The sequence below is a fragment of the Delphinus delphis genome, chromosome 2 (assembly GCF_949987515.2).
Source record: "Delphinus delphis chromosome 2, mDelDel1.2, whole genome shotgun sequence".
Taxonomy (NCBI): domain Eukaryota; kingdom Metazoa; phylum Chordata; class Mammalia; order Artiodactyla; family Delphinidae; genus Delphinus; species Delphinus delphis.
The window spans coordinates 84,314,557-84,338,570 of NC_082684.1; the positions used below are offsets into that span (position 1 = coordinate 84,314,557).

Here is a 24,014-nt window from a genome sequence, read left to right on the forward strand (position 1 = left end):
TGAAGCACAGGCGGGATCCGGCGGCGGGTGGGGGGTGAGGGCTGGGAAAGGGCGCGACCAGCTGTAACCACAGTGCACGCTCCAGCTTCCTTGGCTGCCTACGCCAGACGACATGGTCCAGACTCGCTAGGTGTAAAGGGGTCTCAAAGCCCCGCCCGGCGGGTACGTGGAACGGGGCGCGAGTCGAGAGCACCAACGTGAAATCACTCCCACTTCTGGGGGTAAACTGAGGCCTGGGGCCTGGGAGCGGAAGCCGTTGCTGCTATACCACCTGTCACTTCGGACAGTCCGGACACAGAGGGGAGGCGCCAGAGTTGACAGCTCTGCGCTCCGACCGCCCCTCCCCGCCCCCATTCCAGTTCACCACTCCGCCCCAAACGGCGCCGTTCCCCTTTTAAAGAAGCGCCCCGGGCTCCCACCGTCGCCGCGCCAGCCCGTAAGGGGCTGCGGCGACGTTGCCCTTTTAAGAGCCAGCCTCCGTTAACTCTCTCTTAACGGGGCGTCCCGGCGGGGCTCGCGGCGCCCGCCTGCAGACCGCCTCCCCGTGCGGTACTTCCGGACCCCGCCGTCGCCCTTTTAAGAGGCAGCCCCCAGCAGCGCCCTCTCCCGCCCCTTGTTGCCGGCGCGAGAGGCGGGGGAGCCGGGCAGGAGAAGAGAGCGCTGTCCGCGCGGCCACTGGAGACCGGGCGGCCGGCGGCCGGGCAGGCGGCGGCGGCGGCGGATGGGGACTCGGAGCCGGGCGACTGTGGCGGCTGTGGCTGTGGCGGCGGCGGGGAAGCAGCTGACGGGCCGGCGGCGGCGGCGGCGCTGGCGGCGGTGACTGGTCCAGGCCCCGGCGGCGGCTGCAGCGACACGGTGGCGGGCTGCAGGCTGGCGGCGTGAGGAGCGGCGGCGGAGAGCCGAGTGTCCGGGAACCGAGGGCACCGGGCCGCCCCTTGCCCAGTCCTTGCAGGCCGCCAGGCCCCCTCCAGCCGGGGCCGTGGAGCACCGGGGCAAAGGCCGGGGCCCTCCCATGAAGGAGCGCGACGCGGCCCCGGCCGAGCGGGGCAAGCCGGCCACCTACACCGGGGACAAGAAGGCGAAGATGGCGGCCAAGACCAACAAGAAGTGGGTTCGACTCGCCACCGTGTTCGCTTACGTGCTCTCGGTGTCGCTGGCCGCCATCGTGCTCGCCGTCTACTACAGCCTCATCTGGCAGCCGGTGGGCGCCGGGACCTCGGGAGGAGCCGCCGGCCCGCCCCCCGGCGGCTCCAACGCCACCGGCCCGTCCGGGACTTCAGGGGCGGCGGCTGCGGCGGGGCCCAACACCACGGGGTCGTCCCGCCGCGAGGCGCCGCGCGACGCGCCCCCGCTGCAGGCGGCGCGGCCCGTGTCTCCTGAGCCTTCTGCCGACAGACCCCTGGCCGGGCCGCTGGAGCAGCCGCAGGGGGCCGAGGAGGACGAGAAGGAAGCGGCGGCGGCGCCCGGGAGTCGTTGAACCCCTCCGTGCCAGGGGTGGCCGGAAACCATCCTCCCCAAGCCCGGAGGCAGGACTTTGCAGCAGGACCGGGCGGGGAGCCCGCGGGAGTGACCCCCGCGGGAGTGAACGCCTCCCTTCTCCCGAAGATCGCGCGCTCGCCGCAGGGGCGAGGGACCTGAAGTCGGATCTTCAGCCAAGGGACCACGATTCTCCGGGGGTTCGGTGTTTTGTCTTCCTAGGACCGTGCTGCGCCAGGGCCCTGAGCCATAAGGGGGATGGGGGGAGCGGTGGGGAGATCCCAGCACCGAACCCTTCTGCGCCGCTAGCTCTTCGGTATCTTACGTGGAGGGGTGACTCGGGCTTTCCCCCAAGACTCAGGGGAAGGAGGGAGCTGTAGGGGCTCTTCTTTAATAAGCCGAAGCTCTCGCAAGGAGGAGGGCACCAAAAGTAGTGGAGCTCAGGTACGTCAACCTAGTTGCAGTGGCCACAGATGCATTTAATTTATAGATCCCTGTATATAGTTGTTGACATATGCACTAGAAGCTATAATTACATATAAACTACATGTATCCTCCTACACCCTGGGTAGCTACTGACTGATGGATGGGGCTAAGCAAGGGCTATTTGCTGGCCCCCAAAGTGCAGCTAGCCAGAAGGGCACAAACACTTTTTTCATTACCCACTCTTTCCCCTTTTCCCCCTCCTGTTTCAGAAAGATAGATTTATGACACATTAGGGTTAGACAAGACGAAAGTATAATCATTCTTAAACTTGTTGAAAGGACAATGGAAAACCTTTGGAGAAGTAGAAGGAGTTCAGGGAGGGTGGGGAATGTACTGCTCCCCTGCTCTCCTCTTCCCACCTTAGTCACCCCACCTAAGAGGCTTTCTGTTGCAGCCCTAAGTATCTGGATATGGGCCAGGGAAGAAGGAAGGGAAAAAGCAATGCCTCTGTGCTTCACCCCTTGGCCTTCTCACAGAGTTCTTTTAGGAAGAGCAAGCTTTTGTAAGTAGAGTGGCTCACGAGTGGTTTTTTTTTCCCTGCTCTATAAGATCTGGTCTTGTTCCAGTAATCACCTTCACCTTCCCTCTTCCCTGAGCCTGTAGTGACAGTGTAGCCCTGTGATTAGGACGAAATCCGTTGTGAAACCAGAGCTTTGAGCACACCCTCTGGTTATGAGTTGTACTGTGGAACGCAAAAGGCCGAAAGGTGGGCTTCAACCTCAGGATTGTGTTTGGATAGCCAGATAATAGACCAGCCGTAGGAAGGTTAAATTGGCTTGTCTTTACCTCTCCTGATAAGCTCTACTTATATGCAGCCTGTACTTTTATTGAGATGAGAAACATCGAGTGAAATAACATATGTAGAGCTAGCTCTGGGGCAGCAAGAATTATACATCCTCAATTTGGATTCCGTTTCCTTCCGCCACTTGCTTTTAGGCAGTTGAGTGTGGGTAGTGACAAGATATCAAACCCTTTCGTGTTTCCTTTTTGGGAAATGAGGCACTTTAAAACAATGACAACAACAACAACTTATCCACCTGAGTCCTGAAACAATTTGTCTCTCCTGTTTTCTGGCTTACACTCCAGTTAGCTCTGATCCAAGTTTACAGGACAGCAGCCTTGCTTTAAGCCATGTCCTGGTGTGGGCAAGGTAATAGCAGCTGAGCTATCATAGCCTATAGGGGCAGGCTGGTTGCACCCCCAAGGTGTCTTGGTTGAAGGAGATTTCTGAGCACTTCGGTCATTAGGAAGCCCTGAGGCCTTTTTAAATTTTTGGTGAGGGCCTGGGGGAAGAAACATAAAATGCCACTTTATAACTTAAATAATAGCCTGTAATTTATATTTACTGTGTGAATTTTTAGTCCTATATTTTAATAATTTGTAAATCGATCTCTTATTCCAAGAATCCTTTGAACTTGCAAGAGAACATCTGGGAGTCCAATCCCCTGTCCCCATCCTGACCCCTGCATTCTGGACTGTTTAATCCACGTTGGGATGGATCAGAGTCTAGAGAAACCACTCGTGTGTCCAGCTGCTGGTCTCCTGACTCTCTGACGCCTTCACTGGAATTGGGACATTAGCTCCAGCTCTAGCTGTGAGTGTGACCAGAGACATTATTTATAATCCAGCCATTTAAGATATACCTGTACTCAAAAAGTCCTGTATATTTTTTAAAAGTTTTATTTTTCAGGTGAACAAAAATACATTCTAAGAACTCTACGTCAGCCTGTGTAAGTCGATCATTTCTCTTTTCATGCTTCTTGGGGAAGGAGTAGAGGTAATAGTCTAAGGTGTGGTGGACAGGTGGTAATGAATAAGGTGTAAGAGGAAAAAGCAATTGCTCTAACGTTCTCTGTGCCTGATGGTTTGACCAAATTGAAGGGTGGCAGGAATCCATCTTATTCGGGAAGGAATCACGGGGTTGGAAGAACAGTGATATCTAGCTCAGCTACCTTTTGCCAACCTTAAAACGGTTGGGAAAAGTTCTGCCTTTAAAGGACTCTGAGCAGCTGCCCAGCTGAGGGAGCTGAGGGACCAGTAAGCACACAGATTGAGAATTATTATAAACATTGAGCTGGCTGAGAGCTGAGCTGAGGTGAGGGTCAGCCGCCATATAGCATCGCTGTTCTCGCCTTTAAACCACTGGCCCCCAGAAAGCCCAAGAAGTGCTAATACTGGGGGAGACAAGTGGATGTGTCTGCAGTGGTTGGACAGAGCTTTGTCTACAGTGGAGGATGTGAGAGAGCCACGGGGCAGAGAGAAGGTGTAGGTTGCTTCAAAGGTGAGGCTTTTTCTTCCCTAGAGCAAACAATAAAAGACATGTGGGTGGAAAGCACAAATATAAGGGATTAGTTGTGCTGCAAAATACACAGCAAGCAATTGAGCTCAGCTCATTAGACAATGTTGCCCAGTGCGAACCCGAGTGAGAGTGAGAAGCCAGTGTCGGTGGGGCCCCCTGAGGCCTGTACTTCTCAGGAGCTGTTGGGGGGTGGCTGCTGTGCTTTTCCATCACCTTGTGGTCCGCAGGGGAGCATGGAAAAAGTCCACCCTTCTTTTATTTCCCTCTTGAGCCTACACAATGGCTTTCTGTGAGAGGGCTTGGTAAGGCAGAGCAGAAGGGGAGTGAGTTTCCAAAGTTCTTCAAGCCAGCCCCTCCTTTCTGTAGACGGGGACATGTGGCTTCTGCAGTTGCACACGGCTTCACACGCTGGGCACATACAGCAGTGTGTGTGTGCAGCAGGAGCCTGCTGGCCAGTGCGAAGGTCACTGTTCCACCGGAACAGGGCCTGGTGGCAGGGAGCAGCGGTTGGAATAGCTTTATTTTCAAGGGTTAGAAATTAGCTGCAAAATTGTCCATCAGGTTTTGAGCTGGGAAGGAGAGGTCTGGGCAAAGGGGGATTATTTTCCTTTAACTGCTTTGCACTGGGACTACCTGGATCATTTCTAGGTGTTTATGTTAGAAGTGACTGTGTGCGTTTATTTCTCGACAGCCTGCATTTGATGAAATAATCCTCTTTTGAAAGCGTAGTTCTGGAGGGTGAGGGGTGAGGAGTTTGCTAAGCCATTTAGACTGGGCTTGTGTGGGTATCATTTCTTTCCCCCACTGTGCTGAGGAAGTGTTTCTGTGAAGTTTCCGGCATAAGAAATATTTTTCTTCCTAACAGCTCGAGATTTCTACACATATGATACCACAGCTTTGGAATTTTTTCTGTCTACCTTGTTTTTTGGTTTTCACTAGGGAATCCTAAGATAGTGTGTTCTTTCGTTGAGTATTTATATCCTGTTTTGAAATGCTGAGTGGAGAGCATCTACTTGTTTCTACATGTTTCTTTAAGGGGAACTGAAAGGTCACGTCCCGAGCTTTAGGGCTACCACAGCTATTTAAAAGGGATAATAATTGCCCTCCCCTTCCTGTCTGCAGAGAATGGTGGTATTTCTGGAATTGCAACGCAGTAACAAAAGGGCCACAGCTGTACATTTTGTTGTTCTCCCTGGATGGAGGGAGGGACCACAGTGGCCTTGCTCGTTTCAGAGGACCAGCACAAAGCTCAGTGCCTGGCACTGTTGATCACCTGGTTCATCACTGCGTTGGATAGCATTGGCCCTAGAGTCATCGTGGTGTCACTGTCATGATCCACTTGTGTAGCCACAGGCGAGAATCTTGGTTCAGGGAGGTGAATTGCTAGATCACAGCTGCACTGGCCGTTCTGGCTGCGGTTTCTTCACTGCCAGGTTGCGGGGCTTGGGCTTGGCCTGCCTGTTCTTGCCAGGCGCCAGGAGTCCACAGCTGTATTCCATGTGGTGCTTCAAGGAGGCAACAGAGAATATGTAACCCATTCATTGTCCCCTTTGTCCTGGCCCTGTGGCCAATTTGAGCTATAAAAATATCTGCTCTATCAACAGTTTTTGGGTCGCATCTGTTTTACTTGCTGACATAACATGTAGGTTTCTGCTGCCAGAAAACCTGTGTTATGCTCTTTGTTCCCTCCAGTAGCTAATTTAAAAATACAAAGACGAAATCTTTTTTTTAACCACACTCCCAGCCTCTACCAGGCTGTCTGTCCTAAGCGCAGAAACAGCCATGGCTCCCAGTGGCACACAGTGTCCTTGAGCCACCTGGTCAGTAAGGAGCACCAGAGCCAAACCAGCTTCCCTGTGCCGCATTCCATTCTATAAACATTTGTTAAGCTGCTCCTATGGGACCAGAAAATTACCATACAGTTCTTGCCCTCAAGGAATTTACAGTCATGCCCACAAGAATCTACCCTTGTTACTTTCCTGTTTCCTTAACTTCAGTAATCTGTTTTTACAATAGCTCATCAGTTAATCAGCAGTAAGATTCTAACCTTCCTTAGAACATTTTCTGTAAACCACTACCATTATTTCAAGAACTATTTATTTATTGCCTACAGTATATGAAGTGAGCCTCAAAAGTCCCCAAACCAACTTGTCCAAAAAAGCAGTTGCTGGTTACCAAGGATTTCCTTTTACCTCTACCTCTCTCTGCTACCTCCATGTTCAGAGGATGAGTTGAGGTCTCCTCCCACCTTGTCCTGGAGGCCACCTGTCCCTTCAGCTCCCTGCTAGTAGTCTGGGCAGTGCTGAGTCACGGCAGCCAGTCTCTGAGCTGTAGGCAGCTCACATATCACGAGGATCTGGGTTGGGGAGGCAGTGTGCTCTTCGGAGGGACCCCTGAACTGGAAGCCAGGCAGCCTACGGACTCAACGATGGCATGGGTTATCGCCCGTGCCTTCTCTCTTTCCTCCTAACCAAATGGGAATTCATGAGAGCAAATGGAGCTAATAGGTGTGACAGGGCTTCGAGATCTTGGGAATAAAAGAACAGTATATTCACATGAGGTAATTAATATATTTTCAAGGGAGGGACTGTCCCTTTGGGCAAAAATGATGCATGGAAAGGAATGTGAAGGGGCAGGGAGTAAACATTACACCAGTGCCCAGACCATCAGCATCAGCATGACCTGGGAACTTGTTAGAAACGCCATGTCTGAGGCCCCATCCCATACCGACCGAATGAGAAATTCAGGAGGAGGAGCTCTGCACTGTGTTAACCAGCCTTGCGGGTGTCGGATGCACGCTGGAATGTGAAAAGCACTGGCCCAGCCTTTCCCTCTGATTCAGTAACTTGGGGTTAGGGTATTACGGTTTGAACAGATGGTTATCCAAAGGTGACTTTTGACCCTCTTTCTTGGTTGAAGCCAGCTGCCCTGCTGAGGGAAGAGGAAACACTGTGTCCCTAGAGTTTAAAAAGCCTTCATTGTTGGTTATTCCTTTTTTTTTTTTTTTCCGGTACGCGGGCCTCTCACTGTTGTGGCCTCTCCCGTTGCGGAGGCTCCGGACGCGCAGGCTCAGCAGCCATGGCTCACGGGCCCAGCCGCTCTGCGGCATGTGGGATCTTCCCGGACCGGGGCACGAACCCATGTCCCCTGCCTCGGCAGGCGGACTCTCAACCACTGCGCCACCAGGGAATCCCCTGCCTCCTTCTTAACAAGCTCTCCTGGGCAAGCTCTCCTGCAACCTTCAAGAATAGCCAACAATGGGGCTTCCCTGGTGGCGCAGTGGTTGAGAGTCTGCCTGCCGATGCAGGGGACACGGGTTCGTGCCCTGGTCTGGGAGGATCCCGAATGCCACGGAGCGGCTGGGCCCGTGAGCCATGGCCGTTGGGCCTGCGCGTCCGGAGCCTGTGCTCCGCAACGGGAGAGGCCACAGCGGTGAGAGGCCCGCAAAAAAAAAAAAAAAAAAAAAGAAGGAGGCAGGCCTGAAAGAGTCCTCCCTCCCCCTCCCACAAAGGTACTGATGTGTTTGCATCACCTCCTGCCTTGGGGCCTGCAGCTCCTCCAGCCAGTCCTTAAAAGGAGCAGTGGGTGCCACATTTGTCCTTTCTGGTGCCAGGTCTGTGCTATTTCACTTCCCCGGCGTCAAGTGGATGCTTAACGGAAGGCTGTGACGTAGGCCGGCAGACTTGCTGAGAGAAAGCAGCCTTGGTCTGTGCCTTACGCGGCTTCTCTCATTGCCTTCCCCAGCCTCGCCTTCTCCCCCTCGGTGGGGCTGTGGTCACCCTGTGTCAGCTCTTCCTCGTAAGCCCTGATATCCCTCACTCAGGAAGAGACGCTTGCGGGGTCTGTGGACACTGATAAATGACTTAAGAGGCAGAAGTGAAGCGGTGCCTTTAGTTTCTCCTATTCCCTTGACCCCCCCCCCCGATTTAGTCCCCCAAATAAAAAGACATGTCCAAAGTGGGATTTTTGCCATTTCCTTTTTTCTTTTCAGGGTCCAGTGCCATCTTTCCCTGTTATTCCTGTCCCTGAGGCTAGGGTTTGGGGTGGAGCTGACTGGTGGTCAAACCTTCCAAACTTGGGACTTGTTAGATAGCTGGGGATCCCCTGCTTCCAGGGATCCCTAATTACCCATCTCTTGATTATAAGAAAATACCGGCATGCTGCTCCTTTGGCTGATAAAACTTTGGGAGGCATGGAGCAAACTCCACAAAGGAGTTTGTTTCTGGGGAGTGAGTTCCTGAGATTGCTGTGATGTAAACAGAAGAAAAGAGGAAACACTCTGAGCTGCAAGAGGCAGTGTGCAAAGTCGGGGGAAATGCTTAGGATATCCTTGTGATCCAGTGGGTGGATGAGGGCAGAGAACATTCCCTGTAAGAGCAGAGTCACTTCATGATGCTTTTAACCCAACCAGACTACCCCGGGGGATTAAAAGCAGCTCACTGTCCTAGAAGGCTAGGACAATCCATCCCTGTTTCCCTGAGAGTGTATTGACTCCAGTGACCATGAGACTAAAAGAGAAGACGATGGAAAAAATGGAAAACCAAGTAGACAGAGATCACAACAAATAGCTACTTTATTTATTTGACAGATATTTACTGAGTGCCTTCTGTGTGCTCCTGTGAATAGAGTGCCTATGGTGTGCCAGGTATATTTTGCATATTCTCATCTTCTTCTTAACAACCCTTCATCATAGGTATTACTAGCTCCATTTTGCAGGCAAGAAAACTGAGGCTTTTAGATGTTAAAATTGACCAGAGCCATCCAGCTAGCAGGTGGCAGACCTAGGATTCGGATTCAGTCTCTCAGATTCCAAGGCCCATGTTTGTTCCCCTCAACCATGCTGCCTATCACACAATGTGGTTACACAATGTGGTCTGCTGCTCCCCCCTGTAAGGGGATATGGGCCAGGACAGAGATGCTTTCCACCTCTTCTGCCCTCCTTGTTTTGAGGCCTTAGGTAAAGCTGTCATCTCCCTGCTGGCTCCCTACTACCCACTGCACTCTCCCTTGTCAGTTCCTCCAGCTCTGTGCCTGGGCTCCTGAAGCCGTGTCCCATGAAGAACTTCCCACCTTTGAGGAGCAGTCTTGTCTGTTGGTTGGAGAGGAGCAGGGAATCCAAGAAGAAGGCTCTCAGCCAGGCCTTTAACCAAAGGAGCCAGAAGGAAACAGAGCAGCCTTCCATGGTCCCGAGCTTTGTGGAGGGATGTCTACGCTTCCCTCCTGTTCCTTAGCTGGTTCCATCCTAGAGCAGGAGGGGTGGCCCCCAGAGCTGCTGGTTCATTGCTCCTGAAGAAGGGCTCCCCTTTTTTGAGAAAAGTTCGGTGACGCTTGCCTTGCACTACAGTCCTCCTGCAGTGAAGACGTCCTGTGCCAGACTCCATTCTCTCCAAGCCCTAGTGACTCATCCCCATGACATCCCTTTCTCCTAACACCCAGAAGGGAGAGAAGCCCTATTTCTCCATAGCCCTTTTGTCCAGCTTCCTCTCCTGCTTAGGTCTTGCTGTGAGGCCTCAACCAGAGCTCTGCCCAAGTTCTACATCCCCATCCCATAGTCAAACATGCCTTGGCACAGACCCTTTAATGAAGGCACATCTGTACACTTGGGGGCACTGGGGGCTGGGGGAAGTTTGTGAATCTTAGAATTCAAATTCTGGATCACAATTATTTGGGAGACATCTGAATTCGAGGCTGCCCGAACCTGCTCTACCCCAGCTCCATCCTTTGGGAGTCGTGAGTTGCAGAGCCAGTGCCATGTCCCAAAGCCACGCACATGTGACTGGAAGGCAAAAGGAAAGCTTGAGCTTGGACTCTTTCACCCTTGCCTTTTCATATCTCACAGGGGTCTTCTTCCCTCAGGCACAGAATGTTCCCAAGCCTTTCCAAAATTCCTCTGATCAGTCCTCACCTCTTCCAACCCCCTTCACCTCATCCCGTTCCCAACCAGCTTTCTCACTCCCCACTACAGGAAGTTGACACCACCCACTCTCAAGCATCTACCCAGTGCGTCAGTGTCCCACCCAACTCTGAGGCCAGGAAGCCCCCACCGGGCAGGGGCAGCCTGCCTCCATCCCCTACAGAGCCAGCGGCCAGCCCTCAAGGACAGTCTAGAGTCTGTCCTTGCCCCTAGCCCTCCATACACTCTAGTCCAAACCCTTACTCTCACACTGTGGTCCAGGAAGCAGCAGCAGAGGCGGCACTCGGAGCCTAGTAGAAATGCAAGTTCCCGGGCCCAGCCCAGACCTCCCGAGTTAGAATCTGCATTACTCTGCACCTTAATGTAGGAGAGGCACTGCTCTAAACAATCTGATCTGCCAAAAAGACACCCCCTCCTCATGCTTCCTCAATAGAGGGGGTGGAGAGCGGAGCAAGAGCCAGTGAGGAAGCCCAGCCTTCACACAGTTGAGCCACAGTTTAGGCCTCACTGACAGTGGAGAGATGCTGGGGATGATCCGGGCACTCCCTAGAGAGCCCAGAGAGGCTGGTGAGGCCCAGGACCCTCAGCAGAGAGGAACAACCGTGGCAGAGCCACGTGGGGAGATCCTAGCAGGGGACTGGGGGCAAAGGGTACACACGATGAGAAAGGGAGGCGCGCCTGCCTTTGCGAGCAGCGGTGGGATGGTTCCCTCTGGGCTCCTACTACCATCCCCAGCCCCTGTCGGGCACCTACAGCCAAGAACGGCTCCTGCTGCGCAGCCTGGGTCTGCCAGATGCAGGGGTTTCTTCCCTCCCTCTTGCTGGCAAAGTCACCGTCGCCCACCAGCTGCATTGCTGGTAGTGGGTGCTCAGGAAATGTTTGTTGAATTGAGAGGAAGCCACAGCTTGTGCGGAGACGTGGGCCTCAGGGGAGGGACGGGAAAGGAGACTAAGTAGGAAAGACAAGTCCTGATGTCATACTTAGCTGGAGTCGCTGTTTCTCTGCCTCTTGGGTCACTGCCTGAGACCTTGCTCTGGCGTGACACTGGGCAGGGAGGCGGTGGGAGGAGGAAGCTGGAGATGGCAGGAAACGGCCCTGGGTGGCAGGCTCCCTCTGCCCCCGTTCAGGGCGCACTCCATGTCTGACCTGGGGGTGGGGGACGAGGTCCCTGACGGCGGGCTCCTGCGCCTGCTGTGGGGAGAGGAAGCTGGCCCCTCCTTCCTCCCCCCGCCCCGCCCCATTTCAGAGACTCTCCAGAGACCCTTCCTTTCACAGAGACCTGAGCTCTACTCTTCTGTCCCCAGCTCTGTCCCTGCTGGCTGTGGCCTCCCTTTCTCTGGGCCTCAGCCTCCTCTTCCAGGAGGCTGAGGCCCAGAGAAAGGCAGGAGGCTGCCAGCTGATTGTGAGATCCCCAGGTTGGCCATCCTGTGAGTGTTGGACTGTGATTCACCTGGGTGCGAGGCAGGGGTGTAGGAAAGGGCCCGAGCCTGGGCTGGCCGTGCCAGCTGCTGAGGCTGTCTGTACCTGAGGAGCCAGGAGCCGGCAGCCGGAGGGGCAGGCCAGGCCCTGGGGGTGATGGGAGCCAGGAGAGCCAGGTGCTGAGTGCTTCCAAGCCTTGTCATCTCGCCATGGTCAGGGAGCTTGTGGCCTGGGCAGCAGTAGGCTTGGGGCAGGGCTTGCCAGCCTCACAGACCAGGTGTGGCGTGGGGCTACGCCAGGGGCTCTACCTGCAGGTGAGAGCACACACGTGCACAGGGGGGTGCCCGTGAGGTGCAGGGGTTGGTTCGTTGCCTTCACAGTGTCACTCCACCGGAGAGTCTGCCAAACTGCTCGGCCAGGCTGCCACAGCCGCCAGCCAGCGCGTGCCCAGAGCTCAAAGATTTTTGACGGTGTCTTCCCTCCTCCACTCCCCAGCCCGGCCCCCTGCCCCCGAGAGCTTTGCTCAGCATCTTCTTGCAGGGGCAGGACCCCCTGTCCTGCGCCTCATACCTCCTGTGCCCCTTGCCCTTTGGCTGCCTCCTCTGGGGGGTCTGCTTCGAGGTGCCAGGACCTGCTGGGCCCCAGCCTTGCCAGGCCTGTCTTCTCTGGGTTCCAGGGGCCCTGCTTCTTTTGGGGGCCCAGAACAAGTCTGGGCTTCTGGCTCAGCCTGGGGCTCGGTCCACCCCAGGGGCTGCTCGTGACCCTCCAGCCAGGACACAGGGCTCTCCTGGGTCCCAGGCCTTGGACTGAGCGCACACGTGCTCTCCCCGGGCCCAGGGCTACTGGCACATCCTAGAGAGAGGTCGAGGGGAAGCAAGTCCGTGTTTCGTGGAGAGCCAGGCTCAGGACTGGCTGTCGAAGCTCCTGACTCCCCTTTTGGCTCCTCTGGTGATGCTGATGCCGGAGCTGGGCTGGTTGCTGGGACACTCATGGGTCCGCCCGGCTCCATCCTGCTGGGAGTCTGCGCATGTTCCTTCTCATCTGGAGTCCTTCTGGTGCTTGGGCTTCCCTGACAACAAGAGGTCGGCTCTGCTGGTTGGTGAATTCAGGGCTCATGCCCCTAGCCCGCCCCATCCTAGGCCCAAGTACCCACCTCCTGGCTCTCCAGCTCCTCCTTGCCTCCCTTCATTTCCCACCTGCAGAAACACAGAACATGGCAGGCCCCACTACTACCCATCCCACTTCACGTCACATGCTCCATAGCCAGCAGCCCATGTCCTCCAGGGAGGAGCGAGAGCCCAAGGGTCTCAGAGGAACCTCAGAGCCAGAACGAGGCTCCAGGATGCTTCCCTTCCAGCCCAACCTTCCTCCCCAAACCCAGCCACTTCCTCTGAACACCGCCCACCGTAGCCCCGTTGCAAGTCCCCAACTGCTGTTTATGGCCAAGCCTGCAGCACCTTGAGTTCTGTGGGGACTCCGTGCGTGTCCTGGCCTGCGCTGCCTGGGAAAGGCGCGCCTGACTTCCCAGGGGAGGTAACTGCTGTAATTACCACCAGCCTCCCTGGACACCAGGCTCTCGCTGCTGCTGCTGCCTTTGCTGATGGCCTCTCCCCGCATCTCATTAACCTGCCACAAGGCAGCAGTCAGCCAAGAGGCAGAGGCCCCGGGGGCTGGAGCAGGCACCTGGGCCAGTGCTGGGCCTGACCTCCCAGGGGCAGGGGAGGGCCAGGAAATCAGGGAGCCCTGATGCCTCCCTCGATTTTGCTCCCTGCCACATGTTACCTGCGGGCCCTGCCAGTCAGCCTCTCTGTCCCCCGAGCTTTGCTGTGCGTGGCCAGCGCCACCAAAGGTCTGCTGGCTTGCCCACCCCGAGTAGTACCGCCTGCAAGAGATGGTCCACAAATCAAGAGAGAAGAGGTCCATAGCAGCCCAGCTCCTCCACCAGCCCATGGGACCTGCTCCTCCTCCTGTCCCAACTCACCTTTGCCATCAGGGGGAAATGGTGGGGGCTGTAGCTTTCGGTGGCCCCTGGGGCCTAAGTGGAAAAAGGAAATGGGGAAAGGGTGGGCATCACAAAAGACCCAAAGCAGGAACATCAGTTCTTTCGGGACCAGGAAGCCGCCAGCTGTGAGTGTTCTGGCTCCCAAAAAAGAGCCCTGGCCTGGGGGTCAGGGGAGCTGCGTCCCTGTGCTCGCTGTGTCACTCCTGACTAGGTGACCGGCAGAGCCTCTCCAGCCTCGAGCGCCCTTGTGTGTAAAATGAGGGGCCAGCGACGCAGAGTTCTGTTCCAATAACAGGCGAGGGGCAGCTGCCGCCCACAAGGGACCAACACCTCAAAAGGACTCCAGCGCTGACTTCCTGGTGAGCCCTTCTCCCCAGACCTTCTGGGGTCAGAATCCAGGACAGGGGCTGTGGGTTCGGAGGATGGGGAGTGGTGCCCTCCTCTGATAGGGAGGGAGAGGAAGGAAGATGTCCTTCCATGCTTCCTTCCAGCTCTGAAAATAAGTGGCAAACCAAGAGACAGGGAACAGAGAGGAAGAGGGGGGCAAGGGGTGAAAAAATCCAGGAAGGGTGGGTGTTGGCTCACCCCTCGTGCTGCCCACCCTGGCCGGGCCCTCTTCCCAAGGCTTGCTGGAGTCCTGTGGCCTGCGTTGCAGAGAGAGGGAGTCAGGTGGGCTGCTGGCAGGGAGCACAGAGGCTACAAGGCTGCCGGTGGGCTGACACCTCCTGCCCCAGTCCCAGCCCCAAGCCCAGCCACGGAACCAAGGACAGCATGGAGAGGGTGGGCCCGAGAAAGGTGGGAAACGCAGTGCCCACACACAGCCCTGAGCCCAGGGTGCGAACAGAGGGTCAGACAGAGCCTCACCACCCTGGGGAGGGTCCCAGCAGCCCTCCAAGAGATACCCACAGTTAGCCCGACTCAGCCCCACAAGCATGTCGACCCAGCAGGAGGCCCAGCCCTGCCACCCACGTGGGCTTGGCCTTGTCCAGGTCCCACGGGCGGCGCCAGTCACCCTGTGCGTCTCTGTGCCGCGCCAGGCGGGCCAGGTCGATCTGCTCTCGCTCCTGCTTCCACTGGGCGTAGTCCCAGCCCACCTCTGGGGGCCCCCCCACTGGCTGGCGGGGAGCTGGGCCTGGGACCAGGCCTGGACTCTGGGGCTCCCGGACACCCTGCAGGGAGAAGACACAAAGCACCACGGGGTCGAAACAGAAAGAGCCCTGAGCTTGGAAAGGGGATCCAGAATCTACTAACTCCTTCCTGTCTCAAGGCCTTGAGGTCCCCCCACCAAAAAAATTAGATCCATTCCATCTCTAACATGTTGTTTGCTATAGGCACGGTTTCCGTCCACGCGTTAGCGGTGTCTTTGGGGCAAGTTACTTAAGAGAGCTGTGTGTCATTTCCTCATCTGTAAAATGGGGATAATAACAGCATCTATCCACAGAGTTGTCGCTGGGGTGTGTGGTCAGGTGCAGGCAGGGTGGAGAGGCACCCAGCGGCTGTGAGCGAGAGCCAAGACTAGGGGCTGCTGCCACCTAGAGGTCACACCTGGCACATGGCCAGTCTCTTACACCCTCCCGACAGACCTCCAGACCCCGCCCCCAGCTTGCTACCAGATGTCCAGGTAGAGTAAGGGGCTAGGTCACACCTCTGGCTTACACTGTCTCTCACTGCAAGACCCACCCAACGTGGAGACTGGCCAGAGAAAGGAAGGAGTGGGAAATTCTTGCAGGTCCTGCCTGGGCCACGTCCTCGCAAAGGGGGACATATGTGACTCAGCTTCTATGCCTCCCCCGAAAGGGAACCACCACATTCATGTCCCCAGCCCCTCTTGAAGAGCTACCTTCCGGGCAGGATCTGAGCTGATGGCCATCTGCATGGAGGGGCTCCGGCCCAAGCCCCCTCCAGGTGACCCTTCTGCCCCCTGGCTCCTTGCTCTGGTGGGCTTCTCACTTACGATCCGCTTGGCCTGGGGAAGGTGCGGATGGGCAGTGTGGCAGAGCCAGAGAAGAAGAGGCTGCCTCCCTGGCGCCCGGCTCCCCGCACCAGCACTGCTCACCTCAGCTTTGTTTTCCATGATCACAGCCAGCTCCACCCGCTCCCCCAAGCGGAAGGCGCCCGCGTGGGCCTCTGCCTCCTCATCCTCAAGCATCTCATTGGCTGCTCCAGGTCCAAGGGGGCTCCTTGCCCAGTTCCGGCTGACCACCCGCTTCCCCTGCAGAATGAGGGGCCGTGCCGTCACGCCACATAGACAGCACTGGACAGAAGCTGGGGCTTGGGCCCTTTGGGTGGTTCCCCAGGCTGGGTTCCAGCCCTGGCCCTCCCTGGAATGCCCACAGAGGAGCTGACGCTGCGAGGCGTTCACATACCAGTGGCATTAGGTTATCCGGGCCTGGGGCCACCCAGGGGCCCAAGACTCCACAGTGGCCCATCATCTCTGAGCTGGGAAATCCAAAGCACTCAGACAATGAGGCTCTGTCCCCCAGACACTGTTCCTGGCATTCAGCCCCAACGTCTCTGTGCCCCTGGGGTTTGGGGTTTACGAGCGGCCTGTGCTTGGGGGTACGGGTGCAGAGCTCTGGGGCTGGAAAAGGGCATGAAGAGGCTTCTATCTGGTCTATCCAAAGAGCTGTGGCTATCTCTTCTATCCAAAGAGCTGTGGCTCTTTGGGTATGGGGGCCAGCAGTGGCCTGGGCTGCATGAGGTTGGGAGCTGGTAGGTATGCCCCAGAATGTAAGCGGGAGAAGCAGAGGAGCGGGGGCAGCTGTGCTCCCCTGGCACGGGCTGGGCCTCCACCTCCTTGCCACCCCACCCTGTCTGCCGGGTGGGTCTTATTCCAGGAACCTGGCTGATGGTGACAGTGAGGCCGTCAGGACGGAGGAGCTCCGGCGTGGTCCCAGCCATGCCCGCCTGCTCCGCCTGCCGACGGTCTTCCTGGATCTCCTGTGGGAGGGCCCGGGGTCAGCACAGGCCATGGCCCCCCAAGTGCACAGAGACACAGATGTCGACAGGCCTACACAGAGAGACACCAGTGGGACACCAGGGGGCAGAGGCACTACATCACAGAGTCCCCAGGACCCTCACAGAGACCCTGAGATGGAACGCACCCAACCTAACCCTGGTCCCAGGCCCAGAGCCTGCAGGGAGAGACAACTATTCAGGGTCTGCAGATCGGACAGGGAGTGCCAACCCAGTCAGTCCTCCCGGCCCATCACAGCCCACTCACCTGGTACCTGCGCAGTAAGGCCTGGTTCTTCTTGCGAAGGGCAACGATCCTCCTGTCCAGCTCTGCATCCTTCTCCTCCTGCCTGCTCACTGGGGACTCGGCCCCATGAGGCCCCTGCAGAGGCCAGGGGGCCCAAGCTCCTGACTGCTGGGCCCATCCCTTACCAGCTCCTCGACTTTCACATTCGCCCACTCTACCATACTCTTACCACCCAAGGAGCAGACTCCAGACCCAGAGCGAGGGTCACGTGGGGAGATGGCCCATGGAAGGCCCCCCAGCCCCACCCCGCTGGCCTCTGTGCCCATCTTCCTGCCACCTCTGAGGCTCAGGCCGGGGCCTCATACCCAGGCCTGCAGCTCCCAGCAGTGGCTGCCCCTCCCCCCAGCTCTCCTGGGAGCTCCACTGCAGAGCAGAGCCTGGAATGGGAGTTATAAATGGCTCTGGCAGCGGAACCTGCCGTGACTGGGAAGTTGCCAGGGTATTCAGGAGGTCGAGGGGGGTGCTGTTTGGCTCCCAGGCCAAGAACCATGGTGAAAAGAGAGGCCCCTGCTCTGTCCTCAGCTCCCAGGCCCTGGACCCCACACCCCAAAACTGTGCCCAGCCTGTGGGAAAGAGCCACTCCCACGGGCCTGGCCTCTCCAGGCCCTGAGCTGCCGACGGTCAGTCGGGGCAGGAAAGAGCCAGCTCCGAGGGCAGGCCCAGCCGGGGAGCCCCCCCGGGGCACACTGCCTCAGCACCGAGATCCCCGAGTCCCTCCTTCTCCGGCTGCAGGGACCCCGTCGTGGCTGATGCCCCTGCCCAGCCCCCCACCGGCATAGGCACGGCCCTCTTCCTCCCAGGCCCAGCTGCCCCCAGCTGCCCCCAGAGTGTGGCCGCCTGATGTCCCAGCCCCAAGAAGCCCCCCGCCAAAGGCAAGGTGCCACTCACAGCCGAGCGCATGGCAACAGCAGGCACCGAGAGATTTCCAGAGCAGCCCTGGGGGAGCCAGAGCAGGAGGGAAGCTGGAGCCACCGGAGCCGGGCCTCTGCTGGCCTCTCCCTGCCGGCTTCACCGCCCAGCACACGAGATCATGTTGTGATTACAAAAGACTCCTCTGGGCTCCCGGCCAGGAACGCAGTGGCCACCGCCCTCACCATCCACCCTCAGAGGGCGAGGATCAGGGCCCCGGCAGCCAGCTGGCCCTGCCCAGCACCTCTCCCTGCCCTGCCCCGGCATCCCCAGACGGACTGGCAGGGACTTCTCCCTGGAGGGTTGAGTCTACACAGGGGGCCCTATGCTCCAGTGGGACCCCAGCCTGGGCCTGCCTGCAGACAGATGGGCAGCCAAGTAGCCCTCTGGCCCTCTCATTAGTAGAGAAAGACCTATAGCCCAGCGCATTGTGCTCCCTGGTCCAAGGGGCCCAACTCAAATGAGCATCCCCTGTCCCCTCACTCTCCCCATCAATTCTGGTTTAAGTAATTCGAAGGGATTAAGAAGCTCCCCTCCCCTAGGCCACCAAGTACTACCACATACCTAAAATAACACCATTTGTCATTCATTCCTTTAGGTTCAACATTGTCTTCCCTGTATTTTCTTTATATATATATATATATTTTTTTTTTTTTAATATTTATTTATTTCACCTATTTTTTATTTTTGGCTGTGTTGGCTCTTTGTTGCTGCGCGCGGCTTTCTCTAGTTGGTGGTGAGCGGGGGCTACTCTTCTTTGCGGTGCACAGACTTCTCATTGCGGTGGCTTCTTTTGTCGCGGAACACGGGCTCTAGGTACACGGGCTTCGGTAGTCGTGGCTCGCGGGCTCTAGAGCTCAGGCTCAGTAGTTGTGGCGCACAGGCTTAGTTGCTCCGCAGCATGGGGGATCTTGCTGGACCAAGGCTCGAACCCATGTCCCCTGCATTAGCAGGCAGATTCTTAACCACTGCACCACCGGGGAAGCCCTTCCCTGTATTTTCAAGTACAGTTACTCCTGGGACGCTCAGCTGTCCAGGTCACCCCTTGGTGTGGGGAGCATCCCTCAGGGTCTGCGCTGCCACAGCTCAGGGCTGGCCAACAGCCTTCCTCCTTGGCTCCTAACTTGGGCCTTTCCTGGCCTTGCTCTCCAGGGATGGCCCTTTCAGCCTTTCTGATCCCGAGAAAGGAAGCAACGTTTCCTGGGAAAGTCTCTCCCCAGATCTTCCCGGTGCATCTGAGGCCGCTGTCTCTGCCCAAGGGAGCAGCTTGCCTGGCAATCCCACCCTTAGTGCCTCTGGGAGCAGGGGTGGTCTCTCCGTATCAGGAGCACCTGGGGTCTGGTTCAGTAGTAACAGATGCCCAACCTCCAGGCCCTGAAGGGCAGGTCGGAAGTCCCTGCATTTCCCCTCATCCCTGATTGACCAGGCCTATTTCTCTAATTCCATGCATGACTTGTCCCCTTCTGTCTCCAGAGCAGAAAGCCCTGCTGCCCTCTCTCCTACCCAGACCAGCCCAGGCAGTCAGAGGTCCAACCTCTGCTCCCCTTGAACTACCCCTTCCTGTCTCCCCTCCCCTCCCCCCTCCCCACCACGCTTAGCCTCTTTCCAGGCCTTGGAGCAGCAACCCTGACCCCACGGCCAGTCTCCACCACCCATAGTTCCCATCCTGCTTGGAAATGCCACTGTGCTCTCTCTTCCTTTCATGCCGGATGTTCCCACTGAGTCAGACTCGTCTACATTCCCAGTGACGGTGACGCACCCAGGCTACACACACACACACACACACACACACACACACACTTGCTTCTTCTCCCACCCTCTCCACGTGCTGCCTACTGAGCTCCAGCCTAGTCTCTGAAGGTCAGGGCAGGGCCCTGGTGGGGTGGCAGTTGGGCCCCCTGTCACCTGCCCCATGCCATGTGGTTGGAGCTGGAAGGCCCGCAGAGTACCAGCCTGGGAGGGGGAGATGCAGCTGAGACCTAACGTTCTCTGTTGTCTTTGGAACCCAGGTCCCCAGACCAGGTTTGGGGAGGGCAGGTGTAGATAGAGGAGGCTGTAGGAGCGAGGCAAGGTCTGCTGTCCCCCTTGTGCCTGTTCCCAGCCAGGGTGGGGGCAGGACAGCAGCGGGGAGCAGCAGGCACAGGTAGAAATCCAGCTCTCCTGCAGGGAGGGCGACCCAGATCGCTGGAAGGCCCTGCAGGGAAAGACTCCCCTAAACTAGTGGCAAAGGCCTCCGGACCCAGCAGGCTGGAGCCACGTGCCCAGGAGAAACCAATAGTCAGACAGCCCCACGGTTGCCGGCCATGTGCTTCCCAAGTGTTATTCACACAACAGTCACGCCTCAGAGCAGTCTCCTATTTTCCCCAGTCTCTAATGTGCCTGTCTGCTCCCCCCTGGACAGAGGCTCTCTGAGGGCAGGAATGGTGTGCCAAGGGGCTCTAAATCCCCAGGGCCTGGCCCAGTGCCCCTGCAAACTACAGAGCCTCCCTCGGTGCTTGCAGAATGAATACAGGAGTGAGGTAGCCACGCCATCCTGTGCATGGCTGTGGGTACTTGTGCATTGGCTGGGGCTGCCTTTCCCTCCACCCAGAGCACACGCAGCCTTGAGGGAGGCGGTGTCCGCTAAAGTCCCTAACCGTGAATTTCCTTTCCCTGTCTAGGGAAGGCGGGGTGTGACCAGCATTGTGTTCCCCCGGGGAGACCATGTCTCTGTTACTCTGTGTCACCACTAGGGGGCAGCAAGGTTACAAAAGCCTGGTTGGGGGGCCCTCTTCCCCTCCCTTCTGCTCCCCTCCCCTTCCCAGCGCCCCGCCCACAAGTCTCCATAACCCCCACCTCCCAACTCCGCCAGACCGGAGAAGCCACATGCGTTGTAAGAGCCTCATTTTACTGGTGATGAGACCAGAGAGGTAGCGCCCCTCTGCCTAGGCTGCTCAGCCTGTTTGTGGCTCAGATGAACCTAGCAGCCGGGCACCTGCCTCCTGACCAGCTCTTTTCCTGGCTGTCCCAACAACGCTGTTTCTCCTGATACTTCACTGTATGCCCTCCCTCTCTCTACGCAGGGATGGGCCTGTTGTCCCGGGCCGCAGGTCGGGTCGTGTCTCTTCCCTGGCTGGTCCCCCACCCTCTCAGGCAGCCTGCCGGCTGGGCCCATAGCACTGCCACCTCACTCTCAGCACCTCCCTGGATCAAGAAACTGCTGTCATGATTCCTACTGACCAGAGGTTTAGTGCAGGCCTCTCAGGTCAGGCCAGGCCTGGCCCTGGGTAGGGAGGACTCAGAGTGCATGAGGTAGGGCCAGAGGGACAAGCTCTTGGTAGGCTCCAGATGCCAGGGACGTTCTGGGCCCTACCGCTCCCAAGAACACACATACCAGAGCAGGGTGGGGCCGAAGTCCTTTGAAGCATCAGGTGGCAGAAGGATGTTTCCGGAACCCCTCCTCCATTCTGTTCTACAGGGCACACCCTGGGCTGGGGCATCCTAAGCTTTCCAGCTCCGGGCCGGCAGTGGGAGGAGAACCCTGACGTGGAACCGAACCCCTGAGCTACTTCACCCGGTCCAGTCAATGAGGGAACAAAAAGTGAAGACCCAGGCTCCACCTCAGAGGCACCTGACGATACCAGGCCACATAAGCCTGAGGCCAGGGTGACAAAAGACTCATCAATTGAGTTTTGCTTGCCGCAGGACAGGCCAATAAATCGGAGATGAGGTGTAGCCAGCAGACGGAGAAGATGGCAGACTAAAGTCTCAAAATAACCATCTTATCGGGGTTTGGATGCCAGTTTCTTTTATAGCACAGAGGGGGAGGAGAGAGGCAGTAAAGTAAAAAGGCCAGACGTTTTGCAAATATCCCCTGGAATGGCCAGCCTCCGGGAAGGGATGTGTTAAGTGTTAATTTCTTCTTTCTCTTAGCCATCCACAGGTGGACCTGGTCCGGATGTTCGCCTGAACAAAAGGCACTTGGTTTAACATTCTGGCAGAGGGGCAGAGTTCCCTGAGGCAGGCCATTATGTATACACAATATCCTTTTTTTTTTTTTTTTGCGGTACCCGGGCCTCTCACTGTTGTGGCCTCTCCCTTTGCGGAGCACGCACAGGCTCAGCGGCCATGGCTCACAGGCCCAGCCGCTCCGCAGCATGTGGGATCCTCCCGGACCGGGGCACGAACCCGTGTCCCCTGCATCGGCAGGCGGACTCTCAACCACTGCGCCACCAGGGAAGCCCTACACAATATCCTTTTACTGAACAAAAGCAGCGGAAAGCAAAGGTTAAAGCAAAAGAAGCAGATTCTACATGTAGTCATTTGGCTCTTCCCTGTTACAATTTTCCAGGAGATAACCTTGCGGGGGATGAGCAAGACTCAGCAAGGGGATGGCAGTGAGAGTGTTGCATGAAGCGGGAGTGGCATCTTACTAGTAAGAAAACGTTAGGGGACTTCCCTGCTGGTACCGTGGGTAAGACTCCGTGCTCCCAATGCAGGGGGCCTGGGTTCGATCCCTGGTCGGAGAACTAGATCCTGCATGCCGCAACTAAGAGTCCACATGCCACAACAAAGATCCCGCGTGCAGTACAACCAAGACCCGGCGCAGCCAAATAAATTTTTTAAAAAAGAGAGAGAGAGGAGACCCTTAAGTTAGGAAAGTGCAGACCAGACCAGGTAGGTCACTGAAGGGCAGACTGAGGGGACAAAGCCGTCCAGAGGGGCTCACTGAAGGTTTTACAGCAGGGGCTAAGGAGGCCATGCAGTGGTTTAGGAAGCCAGGGAGGAGGCTGAGTCCAGATCGTGGAGGGAGGGGTCTGTACCAGAGAGGGAAGAGGAGTTTCCAGGAAAGGGTGAGCAGGAGAGCCTCAGGAGGCCTCAGAGCATCAGCATGGCGGGTGGGGGGAGAGGGGCAGGGCAGCCAAGACAGCATCTAGGACTCAGGCCTGGGGTCCTCATGGATGTGGGGAGCAGGCCGGGCTTGCCTGCAGGTGCCCAGGGTGCTCCTTCCTCTAGGCAGGCAGAGAGGCTGGAAGGCTGGCTTGGGACAGACAGGCTCTCCCCATCTTGAAGCTCATCACAGGGGCCTCTCATGGGGATGAGGTGTGGGTGGGGTTACACCCTCCAGGGATAGGGAAAAGGTCTGGCACAGTTTTCAGGGGCGGGGAGGACAGAAGCCCAACAGAAGGCCGAGGGATTGCTGAGAGCTGGCCTTTGGAATGGCAGGGGGTGGATGTCCCGTCTCTGGAGGTAGTATCACCCAGCCTAGAGGCTTCAAGGCAGAAGAGGGCAACCAGGGTGAGAGAGAGCATGCTGAAATGCCTGGGACACCACAGTCATCACAGGGAAGAGGAAGCAGCCTGAGGGTGTGGAAGGGAAGTAGGGTGACCAGTTGTCCAGGTTTGCCTGAAACTGAGCCCATCTTAGCACTGAAAGTCCTGTGTCCAGAAGTCCCCCCATTCCTAGGCAAACCTGGATGTCTGGTCACTTTATGGCGAAGGAGGCTGGGGCAGGGAGGGAATCTTCACCTGTGAGTGAAATACTCTGAGTGAGGCCAGTGGCTAAAGATGTAGATGTGTCCCTCAGGAAGATCCCACTGTGAGTAAGGGGATGAACGATGAGGCCAGGAAGACAAATAGGTCGTCAGTGCTAATACTGATAATCATAATAACACCTTGCACTTACATCTAACACTGCCAAAGCCCTCACACATGTGATGTCATTTGATCTCATCAAGCTTTGAAATCTGTGGATTAGCCAGGGCTAGTGTTACTCGATTCTCTTTGGAGATCAGGGTCAGTGACCTGCCCGAGAGTCTCGTGGTCGGGTGGGGGCCTCCTGCTGCACCGGCCCCGTCCCTGCAGCACCCTCTCCAGCCCAGGTCAAGGCCGCCCACCTTTACCCTCCTGCCAGGAGAAACCTGTCCCCCCAAACCCTGCAAAAGTGCCTGGCTGTCCCACCTCCTTCCCCACCCCACCCCCCAGGACAGCCCAGGAGCAAGGGCCTTGCTGGCTCTACTGACAGGGATTGGGGGTCACAGAGAGGGCCGACATCCTGCCTTTTGGCCTTCACCATCAGTCCACACGCTCCCTGAGGCCCCCCCACCCATGGCCTCTACTGCTTCTGGAGATGCCCTCAGCCTCTCCTCTCCCTGAGCCCAGAAATGTCTCTCCTTCCTCCCAGAGTGCCTTTCTTCTCCACTTGGTGTGCCTTTCTGGCAGGGAAGGGCCACCTCTCTCTGCCAGGCAATAAACAAAAGCACTCGGTA

General features: G+C 57.1%; 2 protein-coding genes across 2 annotated transcripts; one reads left to right on the forward strand and one right to left on the reverse strand.

Annotated features, from left to right (window-relative positions):
* The first annotated feature begins 639 nt into the window (after positions 1–639).
* Positions 640–3,681, forward strand: INAFM2 (InaF motif containing 2). The gene has a single exon (XM_060004989.1). It carries the CDS (start codon positions 1,013–1,015, stop codon positions 1,475–1,477), a length of 465 nt encoding a protein of 154 aa, XP_059860972.1. The 5' UTR covers positions 640–1,012; the 3' UTR covers positions 1,478–3,681.
* A 5,142-nt stretch (positions 3,682–8,823) lies between these two features.
* CCDC9B (coiled-coil domain containing 9B) lies at positions 8,824–17,845 on the reverse strand. The gene is made up of 10 exons (XM_060004990.1): positions 17,747–17,845; positions 16,820–16,933; positions 15,653–15,808; positions 15,437–15,562; positions 14,566–14,765; positions 14,182–14,240; positions 13,576–13,629; positions 13,377–13,476; positions 12,748–12,790; positions 8,824–12,663 (listed from the first exon to the last, which is right to left on the reverse strand). The coding sequence occupies exons 1-10, from the start codon at positions 17,756–17,758 to the stop codon at positions 12,118–12,120; spliced, it is 1,410 nt and encodes a 469-aa protein (XP_059860973.1). The 5' UTR covers positions 17,759–17,845; the 3' UTR covers positions 8,824–12,117.
* Between the last annotated feature and the right edge of the window lie 6,169 nt (positions 17,846–24,014).